The sequence below is a fragment of the Polypterus senegalus genome, chromosome 5 (assembly GCF_016835505.1).
Source record: "Polypterus senegalus isolate Bchr_013 chromosome 5, ASM1683550v1, whole genome shotgun sequence".
NCBI lineage: Eukaryota > Metazoa > Chordata > Cladistia > Polypteriformes > Polypteridae > Polypterus > Polypterus senegalus.
In genome coordinates this window covers 153,783,093-153,797,187 of record NC_053158.1, presented here as the reverse complement: position 1 = coordinate 153,797,187, position 14,095 = coordinate 153,783,093, and the positions used below count along the sequence as shown (strand labels likewise).

Sequence of the window (14,095 nt, the reverse complement as noted above, 5' to 3'; positions counted from 1 at the left end):
TTTTCTTTCATAAATTTCACAAGTATTGATTTTTAATATAAAATCCTCAAGAAAAAAAAAATTAGGGATGTCAGACTGTCCAAAACTCCAGTTAGGTTCAATTTACAAGTATATACTGTATATCAAAAATTTTCTTAATACAGAACACTGTTAAACTCTGTAATATGTGAAGTATTGTGGGTAATTTCATAGGTGTTTAATGCATAATAGTATAAATTTAATTAGATCTGAAAATGGGCAGCACGGTGGCGCAGTGGGTAGTGCTGCTGCCTCACAGTTAGGAGACTCAGGTTCGCTTCCCAGGTCCTCCCTGCGTGGAGATTACGTGTTCTCCCCGTGTCTGCGTGGGTTTCCTCTGGTTGCTCCGGTTTCCTCCCACAGTCCAAAGACATGCAGGTTAGGTGCATTGGCAATCCTAAATTGTCCCTAGTGTGTGGGTGTGTGTGTCCTGCGGTGGGCTGGCACCCTGCCCGGGGTTTGTTTCCTGCCTTGCGCCCTGTGTTGGCTGGGATTGGCTCCTGACCCTGTAGTTAAGATACAGCTATAATGGATAATGGATGGTTGGATGGATAGATCTGAAAATTAGAAATCTAATTAGAAATTAAAACTAGATTCTAATGGACCACTTTAAAACATCTAATTAAAACAACTAAACAAGAAACAACTTAGCATTCACAAAAAAAATTCAATTTAATTAAATTAAGAAATTCATGCATGAAAATATTTTTTTTATATGTGTTTACACAAAAAATACCTGCAATTTGCACTGAGCCATCTTCTCCGAGAAGAATATTACCAGCTTTCACATCTCTGTAAAATAAACAAAGTGATTATATGATCACACTTTACATGGCAACAGACAAGTCAATAAAAATAGTGATGCGGCAAATAGAATGAAAAATTTTTTACAACATATACTGTACCACATTGCAGTTAATGTATAACTGGTGTGGCGGACGACTGGGGCTGTTGCCCAGCCAGGACGCCTGGAGGATGAGAAGACCGGGAGAGAGGCAATATGTCCCCCTGAACACAAGAGGGTGCTTGGACAATAACGGAGCCACTGACAGTAGCACTTCTGCCACACCAGGAAGTGCTGCAAGAAGATCGTTACGTTCACTCCATTCTGGGAGCTAGAGTTCGTAGGTGGAGGAGAGCGCTTGCAAAGCAAGGAGGTGGCAGAAGAAGAGAAAAAGAGAAAGAAAATAGAGAAGAAGAAAGGACTGAGTTATTCTGGCGATTGGAGCACTGTGTAAGGTGCTGCGTGCTAAATTGGAAAACAAGATATAAAAAGTGTGAGTTTTGCAAGTGTACCTCTTGTGTCTGTCTGTCTGTGTCGGGTTGAGTGCCTGCTATGCTCTCTAGAGTTGTCAAACTGGATTAACATACTTTAATGTACTGACATACCTGGATACTTCAAAAACATCACCAGAAAGGGTAACATGCTGAAATTAGCACGAGGATTACAACTGAAATATGCACAATATTTCTATCCCCTTTTCATGCTTAACAGAACATGAATAGTAAACAACAGGGAAAGTAACCACCATTCAAAATGGTTGACCACAGATTGGAAGTAGAACAAAGTGGCACATTTCCACCAGATAACACTGGTGCCGTTGGACAAAATGTTCCAAATTTATCTTATCTGTCCAAATAAATAAGTTCCGGAATTCTTGGGGATTATTGGCAATTTAGGTGACAGCAATAAACAGGCCATTTAGTATTTTGTATTAGTATTTATTTATGGAATCAATAACAATGGATCTTGACCAGGTAGCTGAGACCAATGCACATTCCTGGATGCAAGTGTGTCATATTTTTTACACTTTACTCTTGAATAAAATTTTAAAGGACTGCCCCTACTGTGAAGGTTTACTACCCATCCCAGTTTGTGTAATTCTTTTTAATCATGGCATAAATGTGTTTAGAACTCTAATATTAACAGCCAAAGTTAGGGCCATGTCACATTAATGACTTTTGCAGTGATTTTTTGTGGTAGTCTTCACTTACATAACCTTAAAGAGTCAAAGGCGTTACCTGACATGCAAGGAGACCCAGTCCAACTTGTCTACTAATCACTTTGACATAAACATCTGATTTTGTCGTTAGACACAAGAGTAGGCAACCAACAAATGCTTAGCTGGAAGTACAATGCAAATAATGCAGTGACGAGGAATAAGGAATGCAGATGTTCTGGACTTTACAAACAGAAGACAGGCTTGTTTGTCTGATGTCTTGCGTTTTAGTTTTATGTACCACAACAGACAGAAAAAAGGTTTGAGATTACACTTGCATCTGTTGTACCTGTTAACTATTCGTATGGCACAGGCTCTGTTAGGCAGCACACTACTGGCTCTCACAAAAAAGGGTTAGCACAACTGTGCTAAATGTTAGGCACACAGTCCGTAAATTAGACATACCCAGCAAGTTTCAGTCATTTAAACTGACATGGCCTAGAGACACAATCGGCGACTGCAGTTGGCAAATATGACATATGCCATGACAAGAAGTCACATATTGTCTTTAGTCAGATTTATAAGAGCTGGACTGACATTAATCACACCTGATTTTTAACCAATGGATTCCAACTGAGATTGTACAACCTTAAACACCAAAACAATGAAAATCATCAAAAGATGACATCATTCTTTATCTAATGCTTTCCTCTATCATAATCTATGAAAGACGTTCACCAAAGTTGATATGAAAGATTAAATAATGAAGAATATCTCATGGATCAGGTACTTTGCTTTTTCAGTGTGATATAGCCTACAATGCGACTTTATTGCTTTGTAATAAAATTTACAAGGCTAGGACTTTATTCAGGTTAAAATAATTTTGCATAATTCCTCTCCAGCACAGCTATTTATGTCACTTTTACATTATAAACATACTTCCAAGATTATATAAATTTCGGCACATATACACTAACTCTTAACTGAAGGTTCTCAAAGCCTTGAAGAGGGAAAATGGTGGCTACTTTATGTTTATTTGAATGTTTACCACAAATCTGAGCCTTAATATTTTTTAATTAATTCAGCAAGAACTAAAATGTTCAATAAAAAAAATAAGACATGATTTTTTTTCCTTCACCAGTATGCTTACCATTTACAAGAGTGCTAGATGGTATCAGCTTTATGCAAAGAGCATTTACTTGAGAGCTATTGTATGAAGTTGCCTGCATTAATCACATTTTATGACTAATTGTAAGATAATATTCTAAAACATGCTTAATTCAATTCAGGGTTTCAAACTATTCTTTATCCTCCACCAGCAAGTTTACCAACTTCAAGATGCCCAATCTTATAGATTTGTGCCTCAAGACAATCCTGTCTCGGAGGTCTACAGACAATTCCTTTGACTTCATGCTTGATTTGTGCTCTGACATGAACTGTCAACTGTGGGACCTTATATAGACAGGTGTGTGCCTTTCCAAATCATGTCCAATCAACTGAATTTACCAAAGGTGGACTCCAGTTAAGCTGCAGAAACATCTCAAGGATGATCAGGGGAAACAGGATGCACCTGAGCTCAATTTTGAGCTTCAGGGCAAAGGCTGTGAATACTTATGTACATGTGCTTTCTCAGTTTTTTTTATTTTTAATAAATTTACAAAAACCTCAAGTAAACTTTTTTCACATTGTCATTATGGGGTGTTGTGTGTAGAATTCTGAGGAAAAAAATGAATTTAATCCATTTTGGAATAAGGCTGTAACATAACAAAATGTGGAAAAAGTGATGCACTGTGAATACTTTCCGGATGCACTGTATGCAATGATAGCAATTGTATGCTATGAGGTTGCCTGGTTTAATCAAATTTGATGACTAAAAGTAATACAATATAATCACACCTGCTAAATTTAATCCAGGGTTTCAGAGGGAAAGAGTTTATCCTGGAAGTAACTGGTATAAGGCAGAAGTTACTGGGTGAGCATCCTGTCTAACTAAGTGCAAACGTATACACATTGATACAAGATGAATTTAGGGCTACCCATTAACCAAAGACAAACAATGCTGTGATGTGGGAAGAAAGTCATAAGATTCAGAGAAGAACTCACACAGATATAATGACAGTGTGCAGTTTCCTTGCTGACAGCAACCGCATATGTGATTAGAACCTATGAAGAAGTAGAGGTAACAGCTGCATGACTACTTTATACCTTAATTTGTACTTGGTATAAGTTTAAGCCAGTGACACAACAGTGAAGGTGTATTTAAAAAATGGTCAATGACATAAAATAATAATGTTGTTTTGTCAATTAATGTGGTATAAAAGTGAATGTTTAAAAGGAACACAAATATTTTTGAAACAATCAAAGTGTAAGAGCAAATGGGTAAAGCAAAAAAAAAAAAAAAAGTAATGAGACACCACAAGCGAAATATCAAGCAATTATAATTACAATAAAGAAACCTATGTAATAAGAATTCCAAATGTATGGTGATGTGCCAGGCTTACACAGGTACAGTAGCCGCTTATTGAGAAAATGGGACCAGGCAAGCATGCTATAATCATTGTTGCCAAGCAGCAGTAGATGCAGACACAGGGAAAAGGACATAAAGAGGTATGAGTTGTGACAATACTGCTGTTCATAAAAGTCAGCAGAGTAAACATGGATCAGCTGCACCAGAACTGACCGACAAAATGTAAATGAAAGCATCTTGGAAGCGGTATTCTTCCTGCTAGCTGACGCAAAGAGGACCAAAGTGTAATTAATGCAAGGTTCAGGATAATCAGAAAGAAAGTCTAAATTAATTTGGAAGATGAATGAAGAATACTATATTTTGGAACATCAAAGAAGTTATAGTCTTAGCTAAAAGCACAAAATAAAACTGAAGGATTTCAGGTAGGGAGATTGAGAGCTGTTCCTCATGCCTGACAGCTAATAGAGGGTCTTTACTCAAAGATTTCTTATATTTAAGTAAAATGTGAAGCTAATATACAATCCCCTAACTGACAGAGAAAGAATGTTCACCACAATTAAAAAAAACACTAATGCAAGAAGCAATATTTATTTTACCAGGTGGCAAAACAACTCTAAATAAAACTGGTTTGGACTGCATTCATTAATATTCATTAACATACTGCATAAGACTCAATGTCTGTCGGTCTGTCTGTCTTCTATACAGTCCCTTTTGATACATCAGAATCAAACTTTACAAAGTAACTTTCCGACATAGTCACACAGATGGATAAAGCAATGGGCTGGGTCTTCATGCATCCATTTTTTTATGATTGAAATATAGAAACTGTAGAGGCTATATGATGTTCATTTGTAATGCTTTTTACATAATCAGTCAAAAGAAATTGCTCAACATAAGTTTGATTTTATTAAAATGGCAGTTTTAAGAAGAGGTTTATCTAGGAGAGCAACATTTCGCTAGAAAGTGACAAATGCCTCTTCGCCATGTAAATAGCACATATAACACACACAAACCTGTCAGGCATATGCTGAAGTTAGAAGGTAAGCATGCTTTATTAAGGAGTAAACAACCAACCCTTTGATGATTTATTTTGTTTATGATTCAGTTTTATGTGTATATGATGTGTGCTGCAATCTTAGTGGCTATATTATATTAATCTGGATTTTTTTTTGCCAGAAGTGGCTAAAAGACACCATGCACAAGTTAATTTTAAAAACTGGATCCTTTATAATGTTACTGTTAATCCTGACTCACCTAAATTGTGTAATATGGAACAACACTGCTTGTGAAAAACTTCATGCCAAATATTACATAAGCAACAATATTAACTGGTGAAGTCAGAAAAGAAGGTGTGTTTGTTCCATGCATTCCCCTGGTAAATACTAAAATGTATTTTAATTTCAAACAACTGCATTATCCTGTGCAAATTGTGCTTGCTATTACTATAAACAACCCTCAAAGGCAGTTACTTGAAGCAGAGAGTATTAGATTAGAACAATTGTGCTTATTCCACAATGGCACACCAAGAATATTACTACTTTTCACACCTGACAGGAGAAAAAAACATGTTGCTTAACAAAAGTTATTATAATAATAGCCAGGTTGCAATGATAAACGCACCAGTAATGTGTAAATATAAAACAATGGAAACATTTCATGAATTGGACCCAATATGAATTAAAAGAAAAAAAAAATCAAACTAATTAAATCATTATAGTTTAAGGTTTTAAATTTCAAGGATTTTGCATGTCAGGCAAAATTGTTGACTTAAAGTTGCTTACTTAGATAGTGAATTAAAAAGTGTCAGATGTGGCTTTGTGTTGTACAGTAGATCTTTGTGTTGCATTGTAATCAATACAGCTGAATCCAAGGTCCAAAGCTGTGACATAAGAAAATCATTAAACCTATATCTGTAAAATACTGCAAGATGTAATAAAATGACATGAAGACCACAAGACATACAAAACAACCTGTCCACGTGATGTGGTGTCATTAGGATACGTTAAGATAGTGCATACTGGCTATAGTCCAGTCTTTATTTCAGTTAATTAAGAAAATGGAGGGATGAATACAGGTTGGATTCATACAGTATGTTTATAAGGCAAAAACATGTCAAAATAAACACAATAGGGGCAGAAATGGTGGGAAAAACACATAATACAAAGGGAAATGGAGGTTCTGGTTTAATGAAGGAGCACTGAATAGTGGAAGGAGTCCTCTTAAAGGAATATTCCATCCAAAAATTATAACTTTATTATGTGTTACTAGTACACACTAGTACATAAGTAAAGTTAGACCTCTTATATCACTGAAAGATGCTGAGAAATTAGTTCACGCGTTTGTTTTCAGTCGACTAGATTACTGTAATGCACTCCTCTCTGGACTACCCAAAAAAGATATAAATCGTTTGCAACTAGTGCAGAATGCAGCTGCTAGAATCCTAACTAGGAAAAGAAAATCAGAACACATCACACCAGTCTTAGCGTCACTACACTGGTTACCTGTGTCATTCAGAATTGACTTTAAAACTCTGCTTATGGTTTATAAAGCCTTAAATAATCTCGCCCCATCTTATATATCGGAATGTCTGACACCTTATATTCCAAATCGTAACCTCAGATCCTCAAATGAGTGTCTCCTTATAATTCCAAGAACAAAACTTAAAAGAAGTGGTGAGGCGGCCTTCTGCTGTTATGCACCTAAAATCTGGAATAGCCTGCCAATAGGAATTCGCGAGGCTGATACAGTAGAGCACTTTAAAACACTGCTGAAAACACATTACTTTAACATGGCCTTTTTATAACTTCATTTAAATCGTAATTTAACTTAATCCTGATACTCTGTATGTTCAATTCATCATAATAACTATTCATGGTGGCTCTTAAATCGGTACTGACCCCTACTCTCTTTTCTGTTTCTTTTTCCGGTTTCTTTGTGGTGGTGGCCTGCGCCACCTCCACCTACTCAAAGCTTCATGATGCTCCAACAATGATGGACGGATTAAAAGGAAGAAGTCTACATGACCATCATCATCATCAAGCCCTTCCGTGAGAATCCTAAATCCAAAGAGGACTGTTTCATTTATGTTAGGTAGAATGCCCAGAGGGGACTGGGCGGTATCATGGTCTGGAATCCCTACAGATTTTATTTTTTCTCCAGCCGTCCTGGAGTTTTTGTTTTTCTGTCCCCTGGCCATTGAACCTTACTCTTATTTGATGTTAATTAATGTTGATTTATTTTGTTTTATAATTATGTCTTTCATTCTTCTATTCTTTAATATGTAAAGCACTTTGAGCTACTGTTTGTATGAAAATGTGCTATATAAATAAATGTTGTTGTTGTAGTACTACCCCTGTATTGTTTTTAGTAATGGACGGTTTTAATCTTGTCTAATCTGATGTTTAATGGAGAGTAAAGATAGCAAACTTTCAAAGGGGACCAGCAATAAACAAAAAGATAGCAAACTCTCAAAGGGGACCAGCAATAAACAAACAGCAAACAATGTCAAAATATCCACTAAAGAAAAAGAAAGATCTAATGTCACATAACCCATATATCAGATATTCAGTTTTACATGTGCAACATTCCAGAGACATGTAATTAAAATACTTTTAAATCACTTCCAGAAAATCGTCTTGAGAACAGCTGTGTATAGCATTTAAATGGGATCTGACTTTTGAATTTACTGTCATATCACTAAACTTATAACTATTCTGTACTGTACTATACTAAAGTATGCTATATACTATGGTAGGTTGAACAGCCAACTCTAAAAACTCTAACAATTACTTATCAATTTATACTATTCTATTCTCTCATCTATCATTTTAGAAATGTGTCATTCTTTGTGGTTATACACTGACTACTTCTTATGATACTTGCTATTAAAATTGGTCAGTATGCATCCCAACTCCTGTAACAGACTTGCACTGTGGCCTTGGCCATCTGATGCTACCAAGACCCTAAGTTAAATTTAGTGGTTTACAAGAATTAATTGGTGTGTGGGTTTTCCAGTTGTTCCTGGCATTCCTCTTCAGATGTAAAATTAAATGTCTACTGTATATTTTGTCAATATCTTTGTCTACCCAGATGTTCATGTTCTAACCTGTGATAACGAGTTCAGAATTTCAAGGGGCCAGTGACTATGTTGTCAGCACAGTGCACTACATGCAAATCAATCAAAGCAGGTTGCTAGTTCATTGTAGAACATGCTCTTATACACACTACACCGATTCAGAAATATCAATTAATCAATTATACACATGTCTGGGAGGAGGGAGTAAAACAAGAATACCTAGAAAATAATCCATGTAAAGTAAGTGAGAACATGAAAATTCTACCCTCAAAGCATCCATGCTGGGAAATAATCTAATAATTCACAAAAGAAATGAATATCTTCTCTAGTCATTTCTTAAATTACTTGGCAGGCTATGTCACTTCCGTATCCCCTGTATGATGAAGTGCTTTGTGTTTAATGTCAATACAAATCCACCAATTTCTAAACTTTTAATTGTATACATACATTAATGAAGCAAACTAAATGGGGATATCTTTCATTATGAAAACCCTATTTAGATTTTTCTTATAAAGCACATTTATAAATTCACTGTGCAAAACATTATTCCACATGTAGTAAAATTCTAGAAAACTTCAAATTTATACATAATACACATTGTGTATGTATACATGTAGAAATATAAACAGAGAAGTTGTCCCCAAACAAAGACTAAAAGCATAAGTCAGAGTACACAGACCATGGAAATACAAATAAAATAAAAAAATGCATATTGCTGCATTGGGCATTCTTTTACAAGCAATAAACTCTTGAGTATCACATGTGATGCCTAATTCATTTTCTCACAGATACAAATTCTCACACTCTTATTACCTCCCTTAAAATTCCACACTCTTTCTCTTCTCTATTGGCCTCCCTTCCTTCCACGAGTCGAGGCCTTGCCTCAAATTCTATTTCTGTTTGGTGAGAGAATGGTCATCTAATAAATTAAGCATGAGACCACTTATGTGTCAACCACAAAAAATTGCTTCTGGTGTTACAAACGCAGTCTAGAAACCCTGGGTCTGTCAATGTTTAAAGGGACAGGTATCTACCAGGATGATGTTCTTTCAAATACCAAGAACATTAGGCAGGAACCCCAGCTGCCCTCAGTAGGGACCTGTTCAAAATGTTGTCCTTCCACCTTCACTTTCTAATGTATTTACTTTCCTGGGATAATAATCTTCATGGCTCTAAAAATTATTAACTGCTCCATAACCTCTTAAACTATGACAGGATCAAAAAAATAAATCAGTTGCGTTCTGATTACTTTGCAGTTTTACATAGTGCCCTCTTTGTCAGTCACTTATCTTCTTAGCCTTAAAATATTTAATCTCTTAAAACATTCAGTAAAAACAAAATCCAAAAGTAGATATTGTGACAAATTCACCAAAGACATCTTGATTAATGGTTAAAAAAGTTCAACTTAACAAGTCCTATTTTAAATAATTAGTGGAATATGTGAGGACTTCAAATACCTAAGTCTGTGTAAGGTAAATGTTACTGCTTAATAAATTATTTAGTTACTAATTCACAGAGAAGAAGCTGTTTGAAGAAACACATTGTTCCACAAACAATAAAGAGAATAGTGAATAATTCATATGAATTTATGAATAAAATCATGCAAATTGTGCTTTTCTAATTTTTTTTAAGTAATTAAAGTAATAATCTTTACTATCAGTCTATGATAATGATCTTAATATCCTTTCCATATATCCATCCTTACAATTCTCCTGGTCAGTTCCATAAATAAGCACATGAGGGCACTGTTGTACATCTGAAAATATCAGCGAACAACTATTACCCATCTATTGGTCCATTTTCTGAACCCACTTTTTCTGTTACATGGTCATTGTTTAACAACATCAACAAATAAATCAGTAAAATGAACAACACAGCTGAGTTTAATCAGAAACATACACTACTATAAAGGCTTTTGACATATGAAAAGCGGGAAATGTTACAGGAATCAACAGTTTGCTTAAGGCACTTACATATATGTCAATATCAAAACAGCTCTAAGTGATGTTAATTGTATAAGCAGTGCAATTGCTTCATGAATTATTTACTAAATATCCATCCATCTTATAAGCCTTTTTTCATTATAGGTACAGTGTGATCCATAAAAAACACCCAAACTATCCAGTGCAAAGCAAGAGGCAGTCTACCCCATAAAGTGAAATTCAAATGCACTGGCACCTACTATATGATTTACACAACCATTCCAATTTAGAGTCACCAAAGAATCTAAAGAGTACTCCCTTCAAGATGCAAAAAAAAAAACAGTATCCAGAGAAAATCTCAACCACTGTGGAGAGAATAAGCAAGCTCAACATAGTCAGTAACTGGGAGGGCTATAAAACATTGGCTTTACCACAACTTATTTTCAAGTAAATCACAAAAATTGATCACCAAACCTCTTTGTCACCCTGTATTTCCTTCTTTTGGTTCAAAAGTTAATGTTTTAATGAACAGACCAAATTACAACACACATATTGTACCCTCAGCAATTAGGCTAATTAATGAAAACTGATAACTGAAATATAGGTTCATCACTGATAGAGCAAATTCAAATAAAAAGCTATATAGAGAGGTGTAAAGATTTTTAGTATATGTATTTGTATATTTATGTACAATATGTATGTTTAAAAATATGCAATAAGTTTGCATGTTGGTGTTCAGATATATGTGGTTCCTTATACTGTATTTCTCCTTCCTATCGTTATCTTTCCTGTCTTTCTCTGCAGCAAAATTTGATCTGATATACAAATATAAATCAGGATGATGACTCTAGTCCTGCCTGAAAAGGAACCTCTATAAATCTTGAGTCTCTGATCAATAATGGATTTTAAATTACATTATAATATCTAACTTAACAGAATGCATAGTCATTTACCCACATATCAGGAATTCTGTAGAATTTGTTTAGCTTCAACCTTCTCATTCAACTGTCTTTTTTTATTGTTTTTTTATCCTTGCTTTCTGTGCAATTTTTACATATCAAAAAAAAAAAAAAAGTTAACCTTGCTCCCCCAAAAAAAAAAAAAATTCAGAACTAATTTTTACTTACAGGTACTTATTTATGTCTCTGGGGTTTCCTAAGGAGCTTTTCTAGCTTTTTCTCTGACCTAGATGCCATGATCTTCAGCTGGGTTTTGCTCACATGCTTCTCATACTTGACTTTATTAAACAAAAACTGTCTGTCAAATATAGTGATACTATGGCAAGCAGCACTACAATGTTGTTTGACACATTTATTAGAGAAGTAGCACACCAAGATGCTTAATGCCCTCTGTTAGATTAATTCTTTCTGTCATATATATATTAACCATAAATGTTCTCAAAGGACTTCAGTGTCAAAGTATATTCCAAGACATACTTCATTGTAGGATGTTCCAGTGCATCATGTTGTAAGCATCTGAAAAGCTTTCTGATTATAACTTAGTATTTAAAGGCTTTTTATTAAAGTACCTCTATTTACTGAAGAGAACAATATTTTGCCATTTTCTGTAATACACAATAAAACATATAAATACTAACAGTAACAACAGCTTTAAAATACTGGTATATCCACTAAATAGTTACCCAGCTATCACTTAAGTAAACTATTACTGGCATTCATAAATATCAAATTAAAATTCATGTCTTGCATTGTATTATGTGGAAGACATTAAGTTCCTCATAGTGTGACAACAAATAGGGTTTATAATCACCAGAAGACTCCAGTATATGGTTTATAAAGAATGATATGCTATGAACTCTCTTACTGATTTTAGCATGTGCACATTCTAAATTTATTCTGACATTTTCTGTCCAGTAACTCAAAACTACTACTTAAAATCCTTAATATAAAAATTTAAACATTATTATATAGGTACTGTTGAATTAGTGAATTTCAAGATAACTCCAGATATTTCCATTTAAACCAACTCTTTAAAGCGGATTTTGTAACATGTTTTAAATTCTGTTTTGTCAATGAACCAGTTGCTTAGGTTTGTAATATTTGTAATTGTAAGATTTACAATCTGGTCTGAATCTGGTTATATATTTGAAGCTGATTAAAAAGTATTACCAAAGAGTAATATTTAACAGATGAGTCAAATGAATTAAAATGTCAAATATTAGAAACTCATGGTGTTTAACATTTCCCAAATCTGTCCTTCCTTTTTTTTTTCTTTTTACATTTGTCCAAACTTTAAAGCTAAAGTGTTTTGCTGTGGTTTATTGTGTGGCTGATCAGACTTTATTATTATGCCTGTGTAGAAATCCAGAATCAAAATTACTTGCTCTTGTTACATGTGCTCAATAAATTTATAACTGTGAGGCAGCATTACATTCTTTAATGTACCATTCAAACATATGATATGTGCTTTCACTTATATGTTATATCAATGAACAGTAGTCAAAGCCAAATGAATAGCATAAATTTAGTGAATGTAAATTCCTGGTTATGAAAATGTGCTATATAAATAAATGTTGTTGTTGTTGTTGTTGTTAGCAATGAACTTTGTGGTTTTGATTGTCCTACTATGTATTTTGGTGAAAATGCACCTCTTTTAACACAGTACATCATATTAATAGAGAGATGTGCCTTGTCTTTACAAGTTTTGAAAAACTAAATAAATTTTATTTTGTTATTAACACATGGAGCTACTCTTGTCAGCACCGCTGTACACAAGCTAAGTGGCCATTTTGTTCAATTTCTGTTTACTTGCTTCTTGAAAAATATGTGAACCTCTAGGCTAACTACTTCTCTAGAAATTCCAATCAATATGATCAGACCGGAGCTGTGGCTTTTAGTTGTCTTGCTGTTTAAAAAATGCACACATTGGTTGCTGACAGAGACTGTTCTTCTCAAGAAAGATTTGCTCGTGTTGACCATGCACTAAAATGCAAAGAAATATCAGAGGAACTGTAAAGAATTGTAGAGATTTATAAGGCTTCAAAAGGCTAAAAAGCACCTACAAAGTGCCAAAGTGTTCATCAATCCGCAGTAAGACTCATTATCTAGAAATGGAAGAAACTCAATACTTTTGTAACTTGACCTAGGAGCGGGTGTCCTACTAAGATCACAAAGAAAGCATAGTTAGCCATTCTGATTGAAGTGAGAAATTGCCTTTGGTTAATAGTAAATGACTTACAGAAAATTTTCAAACGTGCTAACATCTCTGATCATGTCTACACCATAAGAAAAATACTTAGCAAAGTTACCACTGCTCTCCAAAATAAATATTTCTGCATGTCTCAAGTTTGCTAAAGACCAATTAGATGTTTCACAACACATCTAGGACAATTCTCAGTAGACAGAAGAAGAAAAGGTTGCACTCTTTGGCAAAAATACACAACACCATACAAACCAATGTTGAAGCCAAGTGATTTCACTTGAAAATGGAGAACTCTGTCCATGCTGCACTGGACTGACAATAACCACCAAGAATGTCTAGCCAATGATGAGGATGGGAAAGTAAAATTACAGCATCATCAGTGAACTTGGCTCCTAATTCATTAAGGTGGTTGAGCATAACACCTGTAAAACTACTGCCACTATTCAAATTCGTTGGTCAGTTATACAATTACCTCCATAATCAGTTGTGAACAAGATTCAGAGGTGCTTGA

General features: G+C 34.7%; 1 protein-coding gene across 1 annotated transcript in view; it reads right to left on the bottom strand.

The window, feature by feature from the left end:
• The window catches only part of oxsr1b (oxidative stress responsive kinase 1b), a 245,389-nt gene that overhangs the window by 74,462 nt on the left and 156,832 nt on the right, over positions 1-14,095 (bottom strand). The window contains exon 5 of the mRNA XM_039753524.1: positions 755-810. Within this exon, the coding sequence (XP_039609458.1) occupies positions 755-810 (56 nt within the window). The remainder of the gene's footprint in view (positions 1-754; positions 811-14,095) is intronic.